The sequence below is a fragment of the Globicephala melas genome, chromosome 6, assembly GCF_963455315.2.
Source record: "Globicephala melas chromosome 6, mGloMel1.2, whole genome shotgun sequence".
In the NCBI taxonomy this organism is placed as follows: Eukaryota; Metazoa; Chordata; class Mammalia; order Artiodactyla; family Delphinidae; genus Globicephala; species Globicephala melas.
In genome coordinates, this window is record NC_083319.1 from 8,258,322 (window position 1) to 8,281,415 (window position 23,094).

General features: G+C 50.3%; 1 protein-coding gene across 9 annotated transcripts; it reads left to right on the top strand.

Moving 5' to 3' along the window:
* The first annotated feature begins 1,090 nt into the window (after positions 1–1,090).
* ST6GALNAC6 (ST6 N-acetylgalactosaminide alpha-2,6-sialyltransferase 6) lies at positions 1,091–21,635 on the top strand. 9 transcript variants are annotated; one of them, XM_030858568.2, is made up of 7 exons: positions 4,714–4,869; positions 6,022–6,206; positions 7,732–7,822; positions 9,795–9,974; positions 11,437–11,843; positions 19,350–19,457; positions 20,160–21,635. In XM_030858568.2, the coding sequence occupies exons 3-7, from the start codon at positions 7,808–7,810 to the stop codon at positions 20,482–20,484; spliced, it is 1,035 nt and encodes a 344-aa protein (XP_030714428.1). In that variant the 5' UTR covers positions 4,714–4,869; positions 6,022–6,206; positions 7,732–7,807; the 3' UTR covers positions 20,485–21,635. The 9 variants fall into 9 exon arrangements, with proteins under 9 accessions (XP_060156373.1, XP_030714428.1, XP_030714427.1 ...); XM_030858567.2 differs by having other exon boundaries at positions 6,022–6,076; XM_030858565.3 differs by lacking the exon at positions 4,714–4,869 and adding an exon at positions 4,891–5,207 and having other exon boundaries at positions 6,022–6,076.
* The last annotated feature ends 1,459 nt before the right edge of the window (positions 21,636–23,094 follow it).

The window sequence follows — 23,094 nt, forward strand, 5'->3', positions numbered from 1 at the left end:
CCCTCCTCCCTCCTTCCCTCCTAACTTCCTCCCTCCCTCCCTCCCTCTTCTGGACACCAGGAGACTAATGGAGGGCCGGGACCCCAGGCTGTCAGCTGGGATGGAGCCTAGGGTTCTAGCTTCCAGCTCCAGGGCTTGGCCACTTCATTGGCTGGTGACCTGTGCAGAAACTGCCCCGGGGCACCACGCTTAGCTCAATGTTCTGCTGTTGCCACTTGAAATTTTTTTTTTTTTTTTTTTTTAACAAAGGGCTGTGCCTTTTCATTTTGCACTAGACCTCACAAATCATGTAGCCATCTGTGCCAGGGAGTCTGGGTGACCCAGGACAGTCCCTTTCCCACCCCCAGCCTTCTCAGGAGAGACTGGAGACCTGGCACTTGGCCCACCTGCCTTTTGTGCCCTGCCTCCCCCTACTGGGTGCCAGGTGTGCCCAGAAGCCTCTGCAGGCATGGGAGGAGAGCCCCGGGCTGGGGGGCAGCACGCCCGTGGGAGGGAGCAGGCTGGCAGCTGAGCCACAGCTGCTGGCCCGGCAGCCGGCAAGTGTTTGTGAGTAGGCGTTGGGCAGAGGTAAGGGGGGAATGTAACCTGGCAGGCAGAGGGCTTGGTGGGGGAACTTCCGGGCCCAGAGGGAGGGCTCTGGAGTCAGACCTGGCCTCGTTCTGGCTCTACTTCCTGCCGCGGGACCCTGGCAGGTTAGTGCCTCCCTCGTGTGTAGAAGGTGCTGAAGTAGTCCCTGCCTCACGGGCTGGCACAGACTGGGAGAGATGGCACCCGTCGAGTGCCTGTCCCCAGCGCTGGCCCTTGACATGTGGGAGCCACCGTCTTCGACGGGGTCACCCTTGCTCAGCCAGCCCTGCCCTCCTCGGAGGTGGTGGTTGGGCAGGAAGACTTCCCACTCCCATCAGCTGTGTCTGCTCACCGCGTCATCCTCTGTCTGCAAGGCCCAGGGTCTGCTGGGTTTGCTAGGACTCCAACTCCACCCCCTCCCAGCAGGTTGCCTCCTCCTCCTGTTCCATTGCCTGGGAGATGCTGGCCCAGCCCTTGGGGCGTAGTGCGCACAGGCATCTCTGTCCTGGCCCTGCCCTTGGGTGGGTGGGATGTTTATTGCTGTGTTGGCCCAGATATTGTCCTTCTGGGGTGGTGACCCGGCAGGGACGATCCACCAGCTACTTCCTCCAGGCAGATGAAGATGACTGGTGACTGGATCTGGGCCTGCTGACAGCTCTCTGGACCCCCATCTCTGCCACTGCAGTTCCTGCAGCTTCCGGGAGGTGAGTTGGGGGACAGGAGCCTCCTCCCAGCCCTGAGGAGTGTGTCAGGGGTTGGGGCACTTTCGTGTGCAGCCCCTCGTTGGGCCTCTGCTTTCCTGTCACACCCAGGCTCCTTTGTCTCCTCAGCAGGCCTGCTGGGGACGGCCCCTACTTCCTCCTGAGGACAGAGGGGGAGCTGGGTGAGTCTCATAGCCTGGAGGTATCTTAAGGAGCCTCTCCTCAGAAGGAACTTCGGGCCAGGTCAGGAACTCATCTAGCCAGAAGAGGACAGGAACCTTGGTTCTCCTAGGTACTGGTGGGCACCCATGTCCAGCGTCACCTGGGCCAGCCTGACCACTCTAGCCTCTGTCTGAGAAGAACCAGGTACTTCCTGGTTTTTTCCAGTATCCCATAGAAGGGAAGAATCCTAACAGTGCAAAGATTGCTAAGGGGTGAGAAGGGGAGAGTCACACCCTGGACCCCCATCCTGGGGCAGGAAGGACTGAAGCATAGGCCACCTCCATCAGACCATGGGGGAGCGACTCCGGGGCCGGGGACGGCTGCCCAGCTGCAGGCGGGGTCGGGGAGCAGCGCCAGGATTGGCCGCAACCTGCCGTCCGTGAAGGCCCTGGCGTGCCTGTGAGGCAGGCCTGGGGCTTCCAGGGGGCAGAAAGGCTTGTAGTTATTCAGCAGACAGGTCTGCTGGAATCCCAGCTCGGGCACCTCTGTACTCTCTGTGCCTCACTTTCTCCCTCTGGAAAGTGGGAGTAACAGCAGTGCCCATAGGTTATTTTAAGGATTCAGCGAGGTATGTTTGCAAAGTGCTTATTAGCACAGGAGAAAGCACCCGACACACATGGAGCTGTGTGGGTTTTCGTATCCTTGTTTTTGCTGTTGTTATTATTATTATTTTGGCCGTGCCGCGAGACATGGAGGATCTTAGTTCCCCGACCAGGGATCAAACCTGTGCCCCCTGCGGTGGAAGTGCAGAGTCTTAACGACTGGACCGCCAGGGAAGTCCCCCTTGTTCTTGGGGCCCAGGAAAGGGAAGCTAGCCCTAGAGCAGAGCCTCCTGGAGCAAGCCTGGCCCCAGAGACACGGCAGGCCTGACGGGGGAGCTCCAGGTCCGGATTTGGTCCAGGAGCTGGGCTGCGGCACCCTTTTATTTCCGGAGTCTAGGTCATTGGCCTGGAGCTGGGAGAAGGGCGAGGGGCGGATTGGGTGCCTCCACCCCTCGCCTCTAACCTGCCTGTGACCTCAGGCAAGGGGCTCCTGTTCTCTGAGCTCCCAGCAGTTCCGTTCATCAGGTGTCCTGCCTGACTGCCTGGCCTGCTGCTCCGTGGTTTTCTGTCCCGTGGCCAGCAGGGTGGGTCAGGCGCCGAGGAGGGCTGGGGTGAGGATGGGGCTGAGGCTCAGGAAGCGGATGGAGCTGGACACCAGCGGGGCAGGAAGCCTTACATGCACCCCTGGCTGTTTGCACTCCCCCCGCACTGCCTGCTGGGCAGTGCCTCCATGGCCCGGAGGCTGGACCTCGGGGGCCCCCTGACTTTTGTTTAAATTAAAAACAAAGTGGTATTAACTTCCCAAATTAGTCCAATGCAAACCACCTGGAATTTTATGAAGCAGAAAGTGAAAATAGCACCTACCCCACTCTCCCCACATCCACTCTCCAGGGGAAACTACTGCCAGTAGTCCTGAGTGGATTCTCCCAGAAGCCTTTTGTGTGCATTTGCAAACATATATGCATAGATAGTTGTATAAAAAAAAGGAATCATGTTATACATGCAGTTCATTTTTTATATTAAAAATAAATTTTTAAATATAAAAACATTGACCATTACCTCAAAAATTTTGGAAAATACAGTTAAGGCAAAAGAAGACAGCAGCCCATAATCTTATCATTAGAAAAATAACCACTGTTGACACTTTAATCACTATGATAGGCAAAAGTATCTATTTTCATTTGACTTATCTTTCTTCTTTTTTTCACCTTTTAAAATACTGTGTTAGGGCTTCCCTGGTGGCGCAGCGGTTGGGAGTCTGCCTGCCGAAGCAGGGGACACGGGTTCGTGCCCTGGTCTGGGAGGATTCCACATGCCGCGGAGCGGCTGGGCCCCGTGAGTCATGGCCGTTGAGCCTGCGCATCCGCAACGGGAGAAACCACAACAGTGAGAGGCCCACGTACCGCAAAAAAAAAAAAAAAAAAAATACTGTGTTACACCCGAATGAAGGCATGCATTATACTTGTAAAAATAAAACACATATAATGAACCTCTTGAACACATGTCCCACTTAAAGACCAGACCTTCATTATTATAACTTGCACACCCCTGCCTTTCTTCTCCTCTCCCTCATCCCTCCCCACAGAGACTGCTGTACTCTTGACTTTTGCTTTTAAAACTTCAATCAGTCTGATAGGCAAAACTATCTCCTGTCCTATGACAGGCGGCCTACTGCCTGCTGTATGCTTAAACAGTATATTGTGTAGTTTCATTTGTCTTCCACGACCTGGCTTTTTCACTCCTCATGTCTGTAAGATTCATCCATGTCATTCCCCCCCACCCCCGCTATATAATATTTCACCATGTGAACGTATCATAATGTAATTAAAAACTTCCATTCTCCTTGATAGCTATATGAGTTGTTTCCAGTTTTGTATTATTTCAAGCATTGCTGCTATGAACTTTGTTACATACATTTGCAAGAATTTCTCCAGGGTATATACCTAGGAGCAGAATGCAAAATTTTCCAACTTTGTTTTCCAAAGTGATTATAGAGGTACATTTTAAAACCTCGCTTTCTTCACGTATTACGTATCCTGTAATATCCTGGACATCCCTTCCTGTCGGTGCCTATTGACCTGCGTCATTCATTTTAGCGGGGCTGTGTCTTTGTTCATTTAACCAGGTGTCCAGGCTACTTAAGTTATTTTTCACTATCGCATAAAATGATGTAATGAATACCACAATTATTATAAGAAGTAATGTAACATTTTTAATCCTAACAACACCCTGTGAGGTTGTTCTCCCTATTTCCGGGAAGCAGGGGAAGTGTAAGTAAGTGCCAAGGCCGCACGGCTAGCAGACGGCAGGGTCGAACTTGAATCCAAGAGTGGATCCCTGAGTTCACTCAGGGTGACTACTGGGTGCAGGGCTCTGGAGGCCCGAGGTAGGGATGCCCAGGGAGAAACTCAGCTGATTCCAAGCGCAGTGTGCTCTGGGACTCAGTTTCCCCATCCCCGTCGTGGTAACAATAAAGCGAGGTAGAAGTGGGCCTGACCCACACTAAATGTTCTCCGGAAGACTGTTGTTATTGTCGTTGTCACTACAGGCTGCCCAGAGGAGTAAGCGAGGCGCTCGGGTGCCCCGGGCCGGGGCTCGTCCGCCCCTCACCCATCCCCGCCTGCACCGCCCAGGGGCGGGGCCACCCGCGGCCCCCGAAGGCTCCGCCCGCCTCCCAGGCCTGAACCGGAGAGCGGCGAGCGGCGGCGCTAGGACCCGGCGGGCCTGGGCTGCAGCGGGGCCTGGGCGGCCAGAGTGGCGCGGACCCTGGCTCGTGGCTCCCGGCGCCATGTGAGGGGGCTCGGGGGTCGCGGGGAGCCGGGCGCTCCCCGGGGGAGGTGAGCTGGCGCCGCGCGGGGGCGGGCAGCGGGAGGGGGGCGCTGCCTGCGCCCCTGGTGGTGGTGGGGCCGCCAGGAGCCGCTGGGGATGGAGATTGATATGGGGGCCCCTGGGGCTCCCCTAGACCCACTCACTCTTGGCAACCGCGCCTGGAGATCCCGGTCCCCGCGCCCAAGGGCTGTCGCGGTGTTAGCGGGGCCTCCTGCCGCTGACTACCCCATTAGAGCTCGGGGACCCTGCCGCCGTCCTGCCTCCCTTCTCTTCCCAGCTGAGGCTAGAGCTCCGTACCCCCCGGAGTGCTGGAGTTGGGGGGTTCAGCGCAAGCGGGGCGCAGAGGGTGAGTCGTCCCCCTCCTAGGTGCACCCACGGTTTCGGCGCCCCCTATTTGGAATTAGGAGCCCCCCTCCCCCTTCTCCCGGGAGCTCTCCTCCCACGCGGCTCGTGGGGGCGTCCCGAGCCTGCAGGAGGACTCCCCGAGCTGGGAGAAGCAAAGCCCCCAAACAGAGGGCAGGGTGTGGCCCCATAGCCTGAGCTCACGGTTTCAGCCCTCCGGCTCGGCCCACCTTGGGGCTGAGTTCACGATCCTGGCTCAGAGCTCTGGGCTGCTGCCTCCCTAGCCTGAGCAAGTCGCTCCCAACAGTCCTGCTCTCCGGTGCTGGGCCAGGTGCTGGGAACGCACTCAGTGGCCTCTGGTCAGTTCCAGCCCTGGGGGATCCTTGAGAGAGATCCAGTCAGGCTCAGCCCTGGGCTGCTCCCTGGAAACAAGCATGGAAATAAGGCACCCCAGCAGGCTCTGGACAGCTCTGCAAGGCACTTTGCCTCTCTGAACCTCAGTCTCCTCGTCTGTGAAATGGGGATAAGAGCCCCTGCTGTGCAGAATTGCCAGGAAGATTCAGTGAGTGGGTGATGCTTAGCAAGGGCTCCACATTTATTGATATTAGAGGGAAGTTGCTGGGCCATGCATCAGAGGGCAGGGGAGTGTTTCTCTGGCAAGTTCTTGGAGAGGCAGGCCTTGAACAATGAATAACCACAAAACTCACAGCTGCTGGCACTGATCAAGCACTTTCAAATCCTGTGCTTCCGTTGCCACATCTGCTTGAATCCTCCTAACAACATTGTGAGTTACCTACTCTTATTATTCCATTTCACAGATGAGGAAACTGAGGCTCAGAGAGGTCACATGGCTTGCCCGAGGCCCCTCAGCCAGTAAGTGGTGGAACCGGGATTCGCACTTGAACATGAGTTGCTGTACTGACCATGGTCTTCTCAGAGCAGGATTGTGATGGGCCTGACCAGGGGGACAGTGGTCCTGGCTGAGGGCACTGCTCAGGCAAAGGTGGGAAAGTGGGGGGTGGGCCTGGGAACTGGAGTGCTCTAGTGTGTCTGGAGCTTGGGGCATCCAAAGGAAAGGGTAGTGAGAGGGGAGGCTCAGCTCAGAGAGGCAGCTGGAATGCTAGAGGCGTCAGGGTAGATGGGGACTGCCCAGGGATCTGGATGACTTTTGCCTTAATGGGCTATGAATCTAAGAACAAGCCGCTCTTCCCTTCTGATGAGCCGCAGTTTCCTGATCTGTGCCGCAGGGACTGGACCCTGTGAGAGTCCGGATGAGTGTCCTAGGGGCCTCCCTGCATAGCTTTGAAGGCTGGCGGCGAAGGCTGGCTGCGGAGAAATCTGAAGCTGGGTTTGGGAGGAGGGGGCTCCCGAGGAGAGGGGGCGGGGTTGGGTGGTGGGCGGAGTTGGGTGGTGGGCGGAGTTAAGACCCAACCAATCAGGAGCGGCGTGGGGGCACCTCCTTTAGCCTGGGGTTCTCTGGCTATTCCTGGTGGCGGTGTAGGAGTAAACAGCTGCTAGGTCAGGGGGCGGAGATAGTGGCGGGAGATGGGAGGCCCCTGGAGGGAAGGACGGAGCTGGGAAGCTCCTGGGCCCCAGTTTCTCTCTCTGCGCACTCTCCTTCCCTTAGTGCCTTCTGGCCTCGAATCGGCTGGAGGTGGCTGGACACAAGTACTTACTCACTTTTGACAGGTGGGGAAATTGAGATCTGCAGAGAAGCTGCGTCGTGCGTGGATGGGCGGGGGGCGTTGGGGAGTGAGGAGCAGAGCTGAGCTTGTATGGTCCCGGACCCCACTGCGCCCCAGGGTGGGGCTGTGATTATAACCATTGGACAGATGAGTCTGAGCCCTTAACCCCCAAGATCTTATTAATGAACAAAGTCAAAGGGGAAAAAAAAGATAAGAATGAAGTCATTCAGCAGTCCTCCTGCACCCATCTCCAGGGCTCTGGAGACACAGCAGAGAATGTGAGGCCCTGTGCCAGCTGCGACCTCAGAGAGCTCTCAGCGGGGAGGTGGCACGCAGGGCACATTCCTGGCCCACCTCAGGCTGGGAGGATGAGTGGGCGTGAACAACATTGTGGAGGATGTCCTAGTCAGAGGGGCCAGTTTATGCAAGACCTGGAAGGGTATGAGTTTAGAGGAGTTTGGGGACCTACAAGGAATGTTATTCCCAGGCCTCAGGAACATAAGACAGGGTTTAGAGTAGGCGTGTGAATGGGGCTCCTGCTGGGTGGGGGGCAGGCCCCCCCAGCAAGGGAGCCAGTTTTAGGCCTGCCAGCTGCCTTCGAGCAGAGTGGGAGAGTGCACGGGCAGAGACAGAGGCAGGGCTCTGCCACCACCTGGCTGTATGACATCAGGCCGGTTCCTGCCCTTTTTGGGCCTCAGTGTCTCCACCTGCAAAATGCGTACAGCCCTGAGCCTTGAAGTCATGGGTGGGTAGGAGGGCTGGCAGGGGTGGGGAGGGTGTAGCCTAGGACCAGCTGGACTTGGGGGAAGGCACCCAGGCCATAACTCTTTCTGTGGCTTGTAGGTGTGACCCCACACCCCTGCCCCCTGGGCCACCTGCAGGACGCTGGCCCCTGCCCCTCAGCAGACGCCGGAGAGAGATGAGTAGCAACAAAGTAAGTCTCCCTTCATTTCTTGTCCCCATCTCAGCTTCTTATTTCCCTCCGTGAAATGGGCTCCTTTGGACCTGCCTCAGACCCAGGCGCTACAAGTCTCTCTTCCCTGCCGAGAAGCTGCTGATGCCTGGGAGACCCTGGTGTGAGCCCTGCTGTGGCCACTGATCTGTGTGGCCTGGGCAAGCTCCTGCCTCTCTCTGGGCCCAGGTCCACCTCTGTCCTCCTAGACTTGACTGGTCCATCTGTGGTAAAGGGCTGGCCGAGAAGGTGACTGTGGAGTGCTGTGCAGGGGGTGGGGGTGAGGAGTGAAGGTGAACGGGAGGTTGGGAGAGGGGGCAGTGGTCAGAGTCAAAAATGACATGATATTGTGAGCATCACTCTGAGGGTTTCAGGGTTCCCATGATCCATTCATTTATGCTTTCCTGAGCACCTACTATGTGCCTGGCCCTGCACACCCCTTTCCTAGCTGCACTACAGCTTTGGCAGAGCCTGGGGGTTGGGGGTGGGGTGATCTGAGTGTGTCTGGGTCCAATCCAGAAAGAGAAACCACTCAGTAATTTGAATAGAGAAAGTTTAATATAAAGAATTACTAATTTTAATTGGGCATTGGAGTAACAGGGGATTAGAACGCTACAGAATACAGGGATATTAGGTATAAGGAGCAGCTACTGGGAATTTCCAGTCGTTAGGACTTGGTGCTTCCACTTCTGGGACCCAGGTTCGATCTCTGGTTGGGGAACTAAGATCCTGAAAGCCGTGTGGCACGGCCCAAAGAAAAGGAGCTGCTACCACACCCAGGGTTGAGACCCAGGCCTTGCTGGGCTGGAGAGGGTACAGCTCTGGCCCACTGGATGGCAGAGAACTCACTGTGGGGCTGTGCTGTGGAAGTTGTCATAAATCCACCTGCTAGGCTACAGGGAAGGCTGTTCACAAGAGATAACTCCCAAGAGACACTTCAAGCATCAGATAAAACTGCTCCGGGGAGGGGAAGCTTACGTTTTTTGGGTGTTACTGGTGTCAAGTGTGCCACATGAGCGCAACTCTGGAGAAGCTGTGGTCGCAGCAGGAATCAGAGGCACTCTGCTTCAAAACTGCCTGAGGCTGGATGCTGGAGGAAGCTGCTGGCCATGGGAGAAGCCATGCGCACTGTAGAAGCAAGTGCACCAGCACCAGGCCCAAAGCCCCCAGAACCAGGAAGCAAACTCCCTTCCTCCTGACATGTCTCTCCAGCGCCCTCTACTGACAAAGTTTATTACGCAGTTCGCTGGCAAGGAAAAACCTGTAAAGGGCCCAGATCCGTTTTCACAGAGCAGGCAAAAAGAGTAAACCTGGAGCTGAGAAGCAGTACATTAATAACCAGCCCAGGGGGCTCAGCACAAGAAGCCAGGACTCCCGGGTCCCACCTAGCCTTGCAGACCCCAGGCAAATAAATACCAGTGGACACTTCGGATATCACTTTCCTGCCCTTTGCCATATGTTGGTGTACTGACTACCCATGCATCCTGATTCCTGACCAGATCCTTTCCCTTCAGGTTTAAATGAATGGTAAACATCTATAAAGAGTTACTGTTTGGGGGAAGACCTAGACCCTCGCGTTGGAACGTCCCACCTGTCTCCAAGCATCCTTCCAGCTGCAACTGGAAGGATCCTTCTGACCCACACTTCCAATCTCATCCAGCAAAGCCTGAGAACCTTCTGTGCTCTGGGCCCAGCCCTGGGAGCTGAGATACAGGGGGGAGCAAAGCTGACTCAGTCCCAGCCCTCAGAACTCATGGTTTAATTGAGGGGGATGGCTCTTTGAATGCAGCGTGATTGGTGCAGTGATAGGCGGTGCTCAGGGGGCTGGAGGAGGCCTTCCTGGGGGAGGTAGTGCCCGAACTGGTCTGGAATAAAGAGCAGGAATCAGCAGGCGTGGTAGGTGGCAAGGAGCCTGCCGGGCAGCTGGGCCCTCACTGGCCTCTCCCCTCTCCAGGAGCAGCGCTCAGCGGTGTTCGTGATCCTTTTTGCCCTCATCACCATCCTCATCCTCTACACCTCCAACAGTGCCAACGAAGTCTTTCATTATGGCTCCCTGCGGGGCCGTACCCGCCGGCCCGTCAACCTCAAGAAGTGGAGCATCACCGATGGCTACATCCCCATTCTCGGCAACAAGGTAGGGCAGCTGCTTTGGGAAGCTCCCTGGGAGCTGCCTGGAGACTTATCCTCCCCATTGCCCACCATCGCTGCTCCCACCTCCTTCTTCTCCTCCACCTCTTCTCTCTGCTTCCACCATCCCTCCTAAAGGAAAGGGTGAATCCCACGAGTCCAGTGCCTTCAGCCCCTTGTTGGCTGTGTGACCTCAGACAAGTACCCTGTCTCTCTCTGGGCCTCAGTTTTCTCCAAGGTCCCAGCCTTAGTGCTAATATCCTATCGTCTCCTGAGTCAGAATCCCTTTGGAAAAGTCTCTCTGGTTTTCCGTGATCGCTGTCTCTGTGTGGGAGTCTACATAGGCTTTTGGAGTAGGACACTAGGGTACTTGACAACACAACAACAGTAACAGTAACGGCTGCCCACTGTCAGTTGCCTGCTGTGCACTGAACACTGTGATCAGCAGTAATCCTCATACCAGCCCGGTGAGGTTAGCGTTATCTCCCTTGTGAGGCTCAGAGAGGTGAAGTCACTTGCCCAAGGCCACACAGCAAGGGAGGGGAGGAGCCAGGGTATTGCCCCAATGCCTGATGAGCTACAGCTGTGTCAAGAGGCCAACAGTCATTCTGGGGCTTCTGTTGGCCTTGGGTAACCATGAAACTCAGGTTGTGTTTCTGGAGTTCACCCTGTGGTCCTCTGAGCCCTAATGTTTTCCCTGGGGTCAGGGAGAAAATTATTGGCCTCAAGCATGGACTCTGTCTTCTAGGAGGCAGTCTCCCCAGGCCCTGCCTACCTCTCTCTCCTCCCTCACTAAAACCCTCATAAATCTCTCGGGGTCTTTGCATACAGTGTGTTGGTCCTGGGGCTCTGTGGCCATACAGACCTGGGTTCAAATCCTAGCCCTGCACTCCTCTGCTGTATGACTTTGGGGACATCCCTGCATGGCTGTTCTGTTCTTTTGTTCCTTAACTCTGCCCCCACTGAGCAGCCTTCTTTTGCTTCTCAACACACCATGGTCATCCCACATCAGAGCCTCTGGTCTTGCTGTTTCTCCTGCTTGAATACTTTCCCCTGCATGGTTCCTTTTCATCCTTCAGGTGTCAGCTCAGAGAGGCCTCCCCAGGTGACTTTTCTAGGGCAGCTCTCACTCCTGCCACTCTTGATCCCCTGCCCCCATTTTATTTCCTTCCCAGCGTGTTTAACTTACCACCTGGCATTATTTTATCGTTTACTTGTACACCGTGTCTCCCCAACCGTGAGCTTCTTGAAGCCAGGAGTGGGGTCTCTTTTGTTCATTGTTCTGTCCCTTGTACTTGGCCATTAGCCAGCTTGCTATAAAGATTTGTTGAATGTTGCATAAATGGGCCTCAGTCTTCCTGTCTTTAAAATGAACATCATAATTCCTGCTTCCTGGAGGCCTGGATGTACGGAGCACAGTGCCTGGCACTGAGTGGTCATAACAGTGTTGGCTTTCCTTACCCCCCCAGACTCTGCCCTCCCGGTGCCACCAGTGTGTGATTGTCACCAGCTCCAGCCACCTGCTGGGCACCAAGCTGGGCCCTGAGATCGAGCGGGCCGAGTGCACAATCCGCATGAATGACGCACCCACCACGGGCTACTCAGCCGACGTGGGCAACAAGACCACCTTTCGCGTAGTGGCCCATTCCAGCGTATTCCGTGTGCTGCGGAGGCCCCAGGAGTTCGTCAACCGGACCCCTGAAACCGTGTTCATCTTCTGGGGTCCCCCAAACAAGATGCAGAAGCCCCAGGGCAGCCTCGTGCGCGTCATCCAGCGGGCAGGCCTGGCGTTCCCCAATATGGAGGCTTACGCCGTCTCTCTTGGCCGCATGCGCCAGTTTGATGACCTCTTCCGGAGTGAGACAGGCAAGGACAGGTACCAACCTCCTGCCCGCTCCCTCTGGCCAGTCCTGTGCTCCCTCTCAGCACGCTCCGCCCAGAGGGCCTTTTGCTCCCAGCATGCACTGCTGTGAGGGTGTGGTCACTTCTTGCCACCTTGTGGTCAGGTTTCCTAGGGGAGTTGGCTTCATGTCCAGCTCTTAGCATGAGTCATTTCCAACACGCTCTGCATGGCCTCGTCTCCCCCGGGATGCGTGAATGGCTCTGAGAGACTAGGGCTCCCAGCATGCTCTACTCTAAGGTTGCACAGTCACTCCTAGCATCTTTCTAGGAGAGCTGCCCCATAGCATGCCTCATGGAAAGTGTTGACCATACCCAGCACATCTTACTTTAAGCACACTGTTGTTCTCAGCATGCTCTATTCTAAGGCTACATCACCCTCAGTATGCCCTTCTCTGACTAATCTCCCTAGAAAAGCTAAGCCAGTGCTATCCAATAGAAACATCATGCAAGCCACACACGTAATTAAAATTTTTATAGTAGCCACATTTAAAAAGTAAAAAGAAACAGGTGAAATTAAATTCAATATATTTTTACTTAACTCAATATGTCCAACATATAGATGCTGTAAGTATTTTGTTTTATTTATATCTAAATATTTAAAAATTTTTGGAGATATTGTAAATAGCATTAAAAAAAATTTTTTTTGGTTTCCCATTATTCATTGCTAGTATATAGAAATATGATAGATTTTTGTGTGTTGACCTTATATCCTGTAATCCTACTAAACTTACTTATTGGTTCTGGGAGACTTTTGTAGATTCTTTGGGATTTTCTGTGCAAATGATCATGATGTAAGGACATGCAAATAAGGACAGTTATTTTTTCCTTTCCAATCTACATGCCCTCATTTCTTTTTCTTGCCTTATTGCACTGGCTAGTACTTTCAGTATAACATTGAATTGTATTGGAAGTGGTGAGAGTAGACATCCTTGCCTTGGTTTCAGGCTTAGGGCGAAAGTGTTTAGTCTTTCATCATTGAATATGATGTTGGCTGTAGGTTTTTGAAGCTATGGGTTGAGGAAGTTATTAGGTTGAGGAAGTTCCCTTCTCTCACTGGTTTGCTAAGAGTTTTTTTTAATCATTCCTGGATATTGAATTTATCAAATGTTTTTCTGCATCAATTGATATTGCATGGTTTTTCTTTTTGAATTTTATTTTTTATACAGCAGGTTCTTATTAGTTATATATTTTATACATATTAGTGTATATATGTCAATCCCAATCTCCCAGTTCATCCCACCACTCCTGCCGCTTTCCCCCTTTGGTGTCCATATGTTTGTTCTGTACATCTGTGTCTCTATTTCTGCCCTGCAAACTGGTTCATCTGTACCATTTTTCTAGGTTCTACATATATGCATTAATATACGATATTTGTTTTTCTCTGTCTGACTTACTTCACTCTGTATGACAGTCTCTAGATCCATGCACATCTCTACAAATGACCCAATTTCATTCCTTTATATGGCTGAGTAATATTCCATTGTATGTACCACATCTTCTTTATCCATTTGTCTGTTGATGAGCATTTAGGTTGCTTCCATGACCTGGCTATTGTAAATAGTGTTGCTATGAACATTGGGGTGCATGTGGCTTTTTGAATTATGGTTTTCTCTGGGTATATGCCCAGTAGTGGGGTTGCTGGGTCATATGGTAATTCTATTTTTAGTTTTTTAAGGAACCTCCATACTGTTCCCCATAGTGGCTGTATCAATTTACATTCCCACCAACAGTGCAAGAGGGTTCCGTTTTCTCCACACCCTCTTCAGCATTTGTTGTTTGTAGATTTTCTGATGAAGCCCATTCTAACTGGTGTTGAGGTGATACCTCATTGTAGTTTTGATTTGCATTTCTCTAATAATTAGTGATGTTGAACAGCTTTTCATGTGCTTCTTGGCCATCTGTATGTCTTCTTTGGAGAAATGTCTATTTAGGTCTTCTGCCCATTTTTTGATGGGGTTGTTTGTTTTTTAATATTGAGCTGCATGAGCTGTTTATATACTTTGGAGATTAATCCTTTGTCTGTTGATTCGTTTGCAAATATTTTCTCCCATTCTGAGGGTTGTCTTTTCATCTTGATTATAGTTTCCTTTGCTTTGCAAAAGCTTTTACGTTTCATTAGGTCCCACTTGTTTATTTTTGTTTTTATTTCCATTACTCTAGGAGGTGGATCAAAAAAGATCTTGCTGTGATTTATGACAAAAAGTGTTCTTCCTATGTTTTCTTCTAAGAGTTTTATAGTGTCCGGTCTTACATTTAGGTCTCTAATCCATTTTGAGTTTATTTTTGTGTATGGTGTTAGGTAGTGTTCTAATTTCATTCTTTTACGTGTAGCTGTCCAGTTTTCCCAGCACCACTTATTGAAGAGGCTGTCTTTTCTCCATTGTATATGCTTGCCTCCTTTATGAAAGATAAGGTGACCATATGTGCGTGGGTTTATCTCTGAGCTTTCTGTCCTGTTCCACTGATCTATATTTCTCGTTTTGTGCCAGTGCCATATTGTCTGGATTACTGTAGCTTTGTAGTATAGTCTGAAGTCAGAGAGTCTGATTCCTCTAGCTCCGTTTTTTTCCCTCAAGACTGCTTTGGCTATTCGGGGTCTTTTGTGTCTCCATACAAATTTTAAGATTTTTTTGTTCTAGTTCAGTAAAAAATGCACTGGTAATTTGATAGGGATTGCATTGAATCTGTAGATTGCTTTGGGTAGTATAGTCATTTTCACAATATTGATTCTTCCAATCCAAGAACATGGTATATCTCTCCATCTGTTTGTATTATCTCTGATTTCTTTCATCAGAATCTTATAGTTTTCTGAGTACAGGTCTTTTACCTCCTTAGGTAGGTTTATTCCTAGTATTTATTCTTTTTGTTGCAGTGGTGAATGGGATTGTTTTCTTAATTTCTCTTTCTGATCTTTTGTTGTTAATGTATAGGAATGCAAGAGATTTCTGTGTATTAATTTTGTATCCTGCAACTTTACCAAATTCATTGATTAGCTCTAGTAGATTTCTCGTGGCATTTTTAGGATTCTCTATGTATAGTATCATGTCGTTTGCAAACAGTGACAGTTTTACTTCTTCTTTTCCGATTTGTATTTCTTTTTCTTCTCTGATTGCCGTGGCTAGGACTTCCAAAACTATGTTGAATCATAGTGGTGAGAGTGGACATCCTTGTCTCGTTCCTGATCTTAGAGGAAATGCTTTCAGTTTTTCACCATTGAGGATGATGTTTGCTGTGGGTTTGTCGTCTATGGCCTTTATTATGTTGAGGTAGATTCCCTCTATGCCCACCTTCTGGAGAGTTTTTATCATAAATGGGTGTTGAATTTTGTCAAAAGCTTTTTCTGCATCTATTGAGATGATCATATGGTTTGTATTCTTCATTTGTTAATATGGTGCATCACATTGATTGATTTGCATATATTGAAGAATCCTTGCATCCCTGGGATAAATCCCACTTGATCATGGTGTATGATCCTTTTAATGTGTCGTTGGATTCTGTTTGCCAGTATTTTGTTGAGGATTTTTGCACATATATTCATCAGTGATATTGGTCTGTAATTTCCTTTTTTTGTAGCATCTTTGTCTGGTTTTGGTATCAGGGTGATGGTGGCCTCATAGAATGAGTTTGGGAGTGTTCCTTCCTCTGCAGTATTTTGGAAGACTTTGAGAAGGATGGGTGTTAGCTCTTCTGTAAATGTTTGATAGAATTCACCTGTGAAGCCATCTGGTCCTGGACTTTTGTTTGATGGAAGATTTTTAATCACAGTTTCAATTTCATTACTTGTGATTGGTCTGTTCATATTTTCTATTTCTTCCCGGTTCAGTCTTGGCAGGTTGTGCATTTCTAAGAATTTGTCCATTTCTTCCAGGTTGTCCATTTCATTAGCACAGAGTTGCTTGTAGTAGTCTCTTAGGATGCCTTGTATTTCTGCGGTGTCTGTTGTAACTTCTCCTTTTTCATTTCTAACTTTATTGATTTGAGTCCTCTGCCTCTTTTTCTTGATGAGTCTGGCTAAAGGTTTATCAATTTTGTTTATCCTCTCAGAGAACCAGCTTTTAGTTTTATTGATCTTTGCTACTGTTTTCCTTGTTTCTATTTCATTTATTTCTGCTCTGATCTTTATTATTTCTTTCCTTCTACTAACTTTGGGTTTTGTTTGTTCTTCTTTCTCTAGTTCCTTTAGGTGTAAGTTTAGATTGTTTATTTGAGGTTTTTCTTGTTTCTTGAGGTAGGCTTGTATCACTATAAACTTCCCTCTTAGAACTGCTTTTGCTGCATCCCATAGGTTTTCGATCATCATGTTTTCATTGTAATTTGTCTCTAGGTATTTTTTGATTTCCTCTTTGATTTCTTCAGCGATCTCTTGGTTATTTAATAACATATTGTTTAGCCTCCATGTGTTTGTGTTTTTTACGTTTTTTTCCCTGTAATTGGTTTCTAATCTCATAGCGTTGTGGTTAGAAAAGATGCTTGATATGATTTCAATTTTCTTAAATTTACTGAGGCTTGATTTGTGACCCAAGATGTGATTTATCCTGGAGAATCTTCCATGGGCACTTGAGAAGAAAGTGTAATCTGTTGTTTTTGGTTGGAATGGCCTATAAATATCAATTAAATCTATCTGGTCTATTGTGTCATTTAAAGCTTCTGTTTCCTTATTTATTTTCATTTTGGATGATCTGTCCATTGGTGTAAGTGAGGTGTTAAAAGTCCCCCACTATTATTGTGTTACTGTCGATTTCCTCTTTTATAGCTGTTAGCAGTTGCCTTATGTATTGAGGTGCTCCTATGCTGGGTGCATATATATTTATAATTATTATATCTTCTTCTTGGATTGAGCCCTTGATCATTATATAGTGTCCTTCCTTGTCTCTTGTAACATTCTTTATTTTAAAGTCTATTTTATCTGATATTAGTATTGCTACTCCAGCTTTCTTTTGATTTCCATTTGCATGGAATATCTTTTTCCATCCCCTCACTTTCAGTCTGTATGTGTCCCTAGGTCTGAAGTGGGTCTCTTGTAGACAGTATATGTATGGGTCTTGTTTTTGTATCCATTCAGTGAGCCTGTGTCTTTTGGTTGGAGCATTTAATCCATTCACGTCTAAGGTAATTATAGATATGTATGTTCCTATTACCATTTTCTTAATTGTTATGGGTTTGTTTTTGTAGGTCCTTTTCTTCTCTTGTGTTTCCCACTTAGAGAAGTTCCTTTAGCATTTGTTGTAGAGCTGGTTTGGTGGTGCTGAATTCTCTTAGCTTTTGCTTGTCTGTAAAGCTTTTGATTTCTCCATCGAATCTGAATGAGATCCTTGCCTGGTAGAGTAATCTTGGTTGTAGGTTCTTCCCTTTCATCACTTTAAATATATCGTGCCACCCCCTTCTGGCTTGTATAGTTTCTGATGAGAAATCAGCTGTTAACCTTATGGGAGTTCCCTCGTATGTTGTCATTTTTCCCTTGTTGCTTTCAATAATTTTTCTTTGTCTTTAATTTTTGTCAATTTGATTACTATGTGTCTCAGCGTGTTTCTCCTTGGGTTTATCCTGCTTGGGACTCCCTGCGCTTCCTAGACTTGGGTGGCTATTTCCTTTCCCATGTTAAGGAAGTTTTTGACTATAATCTCTTCAAATATTTTCTTGGGTCCTTTCTCTCTCTCTTCTCCTTCTGGGACCCCTATAATGCGAACGTTGTTGCGTTTAATGTTGTCCCAGAGGTCTCTTAGGCTGTCTTCATTTCTTTTCATTCTTTTTTCTTTATTCTGTTCCGTGGCAGTGAATTCCACCATTCTGTTTTCCAGGTCACTTATCCGTTCTTCCGCCTCAGTTATTCTGCTATTGATTCCTTCTAGTGTATTTTTCATTTCAGTTATTGTATTGTTCATCTCTGTTTGTTTGTTCTTTAATTCTTCTAGGTGTTCGTTCTTTAATTCTTCTAGGTCTTTGTTAAACGTTTCTTGCATCTTCTCGATCTTTGCCTCCATTCTTTTTCCGAGGTAGTGGATCATCTTCACTACCATTATTCTGAATTCTTTTGCTGGAAAGTTGCCTATCTCCACTTCATTTAGTTGTTTTTCTGGGATTTTATCTTGTTCCTTCATCTGGTACAAAGTCCTCTGCCTTTTCATTTTGGCTGTCTTTCTGTGAATGTGGTTTTCCTTCCACAGGCTGGAGAATTGTCTCACATGGTTTTTCTTAAGATTATTAATCTGATGGATTATATTGATTGATTTTTGTATGTTGAATCAGCTTTGCATTCTGGAATAAACTCCACTTGGTTGTGGGTGTCTTATTCTTTTTATATATTGCTAGACATGATTTGCAGTATTTTGTTGAGATTTTTGTATCTATGTTCATGAGAGATACTGGTCTGTAGTTTATTTTGTATGTCTTTGCCTGGTTTTGGTATCATGGTAATGTTGGCCTCAGAAAGTGAATTGGAAATATTTTCTCTTCTATTTTCTGGAAGAGATTGTGTAGAATTGGTTTTATTTCTTCTTTAAATGTTTGGTAGAATTCACCAGTGAAACTGTTGGCCTGGAGAGTTCTTTTTCAGAAGATTTTAAACTATGAATTCAATTTCTTTAAGAGTTATAGGATATTCAGGTTATCTATTTCACCTTGAGTGAGTTTTGGTAGTTTGTGGTTTTCAAGGAATTGGCTCATTTCATCTAAATTGTCAAATTCATGTATGTCTTTTTTTGCGGTTTTCTTATTATTCTTTTAATGTCTTCAGGGTCTATGATGATATCCTCTTTTTTTATTCTTGATATTGGTAATTTGTGTCTTTTCTCCCTTCTTTGTCAGTCTTGTGAGAGGTTTATTTTCTTTTAAACTTTTCAAACAACCACGCTCAATCAAATATATCCAAAATATTTTCAGTTCAACATGTAATCAGTATCAAAAACGATCAGTGACATATTCTACATTCTTCTTTTCATACCATCTAAGGAATCAAGTGTGTATTTTACACTGACTGCACATCTTAACCACATGTCAAGTGTTCACGTGTGCCCGCACGTGGCTAGCGACTGCTGTAGTGGGCACACAGCCTGAGGTTCTTGGTTACTTTTTCCATGCCTTGCTCTGAACTTGTGGTCACTTCCGGCATCACCTTCTCTGTTTAGTCTCCCCTTAGGAGTTTTCTCCTAGCATGTACATAACTGCTTCTACCTACCATGCTCTGTGATCATGGTTATTCCCAGCCTGCCCAGGTGTGACCAGTCTCCCCAGGAGTTAATTCCCAGCATGCTGTGTTCCTATTCCTTCCCTCAAAGGAGCAGACCCCACACCCCTCATCTCTGTCCAGACAGCTTGCCCTCTGCCAGCTTGCCCGTGCTGCCACAGCAGGGCTGGACAGGGGGTGACTGAAGTGGGGGGAAGGCCCCATGAGTGGGTGGGGGGAGTTCTGGAAAACCCTGTGTGGGTTGACCCTTCCTCCCTGCCTGCATGCCCCCTCATCGTGACCCCTCTCTGCCCCCAGGGAAAAGTCCCACTCGTGGTTGAGCACAGGCTGGTTCACCATGGTGATTGCGGTGGAGTTGTGTGACCATGTGCACGTCTATGGCATGGTCCCCCCCGACTACTGCAGGTGAGCACCCCCAGGGCGATGCCCAGCCATTGGCCGCAGGGTGGAGCTGGGGTCCCAGAAACCTTGGCTGGGGTGCCTTCAAGGGCCTCTATTTTATAGAATTCAAACTGCTCTGCCGAGATCTAGGCTCTTTAGAGCCACCCCAGGAGCCTCAATCCCAAGCTTAGCCAGAGTCCAGAATTTGTATATTGATAATAACCATTTTCGTTATTACTATATGAAAAGCCCAGCAGGGGACAGCTGTTTTTTACCAAGTGCTGACCGTGTACCAAGCATGGCTTTTTATTATCTCATTTACTCCTTATAGTGACCCTAAGGGATAAGTGCACTATTCTTCTCATTTCATAGATAGAAAAACTGAGCAGGACGTTTTGTGAGTGCCCTCAGTTCCCACGAACAGTAAGGGGTGGGGGCCAGGCTCCAGAGCCCACAGTCCTTACCATTACCCCATATTGCCACCCTCTTGGGGAAAGGAAAAGTTTCCACTGCATTTTAAAGAAAAAAAAAAAAAAAGGAAAAAAAAGTTTGAGAGTCACACACCTAGTCCATCCTACACCCATTTCACAGATGGGGAAACTGAGGCCCAGGGAGGGGCAGGGATTTCCCCCACTGAGGCCCTATAGCAGGTCAGGGGCTGGAAAGGGCAGGGTCCTGCTGGTGCCCACCTTGCCCTTATGGCCCCATCTGCTCTGCCCCAGCCAGCGGCCCCGCCTGCAGCGCATGCCCTACCACTACTATGAGCCCAAGGGGCCGGACGAGTGTGTCACCTACATCCAGAATGAGCACAGCCGCAAGGGCAACCACCACCGCTTCATCACGGAAAAGAGGGTCTTCTCGTCCTGGGCGCAGCTGTACGGAATCACCTTCTCCCACCCCTCCTGGACCTAGGCCACCCTGCCTGTGGGACTCTCACAAGGGACACAGGAGAAGTGGGTCTCCGCCCAGCCGCTCGACCAAGGGCCATCGTCTGGCTAATCAAGGCTGGTCAGAGTGTCTTCTGGCCATTCCGGCCTTGAAGAGGATATAATCTCCAGCCGTTCAGGGCCTGGGGGTATCTCTTGGCCAATCAGGGATTTGGGCTTCTATGTGGTTAATCGGGTGTCGAGGGTATTTCTTGTCCAGTCAGGGTCTGAGCATAGTCAGTCAGGGTATTTCTGAGTAATCCGAGGCTAATGTCGTGTCGTTTCCCATGAGGCCTTTGTTCAGAGTCTCAGGATGGACTCTAAGTCACTTCCTATTGGTTGGGGCAGTGGGGTCCTGTCCCAAGGAGCTGGGAACTCGTGTCGTCCCCTCACTCCCCAGAGCCAGAAAGAGGTTGTGTGGCGGTGGAAGCTGTCTGGAGCCCAGGCAGGGGCATCTGTGGGATTCGGGGGGTTCCAGGCGTGGGAGGCAGGTGTCCGGGTCTTGGCTCTGCCGTGAGTGGCCTTGGACAGACCCCTTGCCCCCTCTCTGGGCATCCTTCTGCCTGTGTCAGGTTCTAGAGTCTGAGAACCCTCCCACCTCCTCCAACGACCACCTTGGGTCTGTCCTCTGTCAAGATTGGACCTCACCAGCCACCACCCCTTGCCGGGGGGCTCAGTTCTCTGAGAGTCTGGGGTTCCCTTCCCCACCTCCTCCTGGGAACTTGAGGATGTTTTTGCGCAAACTCTCCCAGGCTTTGGGGAACTCTGAAAAGAAGGGACAAGCCTTCAGCTGTTTTCCTAGCCCTTCCACCCAGCTGCCATTAGCGTGGCTCTTAAAGAGCCAGGCCCCCTTTTCTGCCATCCAGCAGTGAGGTTTTCCACCTGTTGGAGGAGCCCTTGGGGCTGAGAGAGGGGGGATCCCAGCCCAACTGAGGTTTCCTGCAGCCCCTTTGTCTACAGCTGCTGGAGTAGTCCAAGGGTCTCCCCCGGCTGGGCCTGGGAAGGCCCTAGGGGGCTGGGAGCTGTTGCCTGTGTTCTGTCCCCTCTCTCTCCATCAGGCACTTTATTGCTGGACTTCAGTGGGGTGGGTTTAATCCCTGCTCTTCTGGAGTCTTGAAGAGAAGACTGGAGGAGGCTGTGCAATGGGTCGAGTCAGGTGGAGGAGACGGAGACCCGCAGTGAGCCATTGCACACTGGGGCAAGGAGTGGGGGCCGGCGACTACCCTAGACTTGGTTTTGTAATGATTTGTACAGGAATAAACACACCTAAGCTCCGGCTGCGTTTCCTGTGTTCTGGATTCGAGCTCCGCTTTCTCTGGCCCTGCACTTCGGGCCCCGTCGGGACGGTGCCCACACTGTCCGTGCTGGACGCCCACACACAAGCAGGATGTCCAGCTTTGTCAGCTGGCCAGTGAGTCATGCATTTCACAGCTTGGGTGGAGACCTGGCAGCCCTGGGGGCTGGAGTTACGTGGGCTTCCGGAGCCAAGCCCACCTGGCTCTTCCAGTCTGGCCTCCCCTTGCCTGTGTGACCTTGAGCAAGTCACTGCCCCTCTCAGAGCCCCAGTTCCCTCTTGGTTGAGACCAGACACTGCTCTCAAGGAGCTCAGGATAGAGGGAGGGGAGGGGCCCCACGACAGGTTCAGGGCAGTAAGGGCCACACAGAGCAACACAGGGCGCCGCGAGCATAGCTTTGGAGGAGGCGACGTTCTTCTAGAGGAAGATTCCTGCAGAGGTTTTGGGGAAGAGCTTCCAGCAGGAAGAGAAGGGGGCCGGGAGAGGACATTTCTGTCACAGAAGCATCTGTGGGGGACGGGATGGAGGAGCCCAGAGCAGAGGGTTGAAGGGGAGAGGCAGGTGATGGGGTCAGAGGTTGGCTGCAGGGGGGTGTTGCTGAGGGCAGGGAGCTGAAGACCCTTCAGGCCCTGGCAGGAGGGAGCCAGGCAGGGCTGCAGCCCTGGGCCAGGCGGCGTGTGAACTGTGGATCCCTCACTGCTGCCTCTGTCCTCTCAGCTAAAGGGCTTGTTCACTCCAGGTTGGCAAGAGCAAGCGGGTCCGTGACTCGGGGAGATTACAACCTGTTTAGGAAGATAAGATGCCCTTGGGAGCGGAGACCTAACAAAGGGTGACTGTGAGACAAGGGCAGGTGGCCTGCTGGAGATGGAAAAGAGCTCTCCTGGGCACTGGGCCAGCGGGATGGGGGCCACGGAGCTGGCCAGTGGGAATGGCCCCTGCATTTGTCTCAGTTCATGTATACATTGGCTCAATAGGTGGCCACGTGCCATGCGCTGTGTTAGGTGCGATTGATGAGGGAGCGGATGTCAGGTGGGAAGAAGGGCCTGAATGGAAGCCTAGTGGGAGGACCCACGGCCTCGCTCAGTAGGCAGCGGGGCCGCAGAAGGAGGGAACAGTGGAAGATGAGACCACCTGGAGCCAGATGGCAGAAGGCCGTGAATGCCAGTCTGAGGCGGGGCAAAGCCTCGATCTTTCCTGCTAGGAGAGGCCATCCTTGCTCCGACAGCAGCACGATAGGCAGGAGGCTGGGAGGTGGCAGGGTCTAGGCCTGGGGCAACCAGACAGTATCCGAGGGATGAGACTCCTGGCAAAGTCATTATGTGGGGAGCCTAGGGCCCTGCATGGGAAGGGGATATGGGGATACGACACACTTCCAGCCCCACGCAAAGGCTTCTGGGAATCTGGGTCCAGGCAGAGGTTTCTAGGGGGAATTTCTCCCAG

What these genes read in the sequence shown, in the direction of transcription:
- ST6GALNAC6 (XM_030858565.3), top strand. Translation starts at nt 4,958, where the DNA reads ATGGAGATTGATATGGGGGCCCCTGGGGCTCCCCTAGACCCACTCACT. An exon ending in GCGCAAGCGGGGCGCAGAGG is followed by an intron (nt 5,208 to 6,021) that starts GTGAGTCGTCCC and finishes TCCATTTCACAG; the next exon opens with ATGAGGAAACTGAGGCTCAG. An exon ending in AGTGAGACAGGCAAGGACAG is followed by an intron (nt 11,844 to 19,349) that starts GTACCAACCTCC and finishes CTCTGCCCCCAG; the next exon opens with GGAAAAGTCCCACTCGTGGT.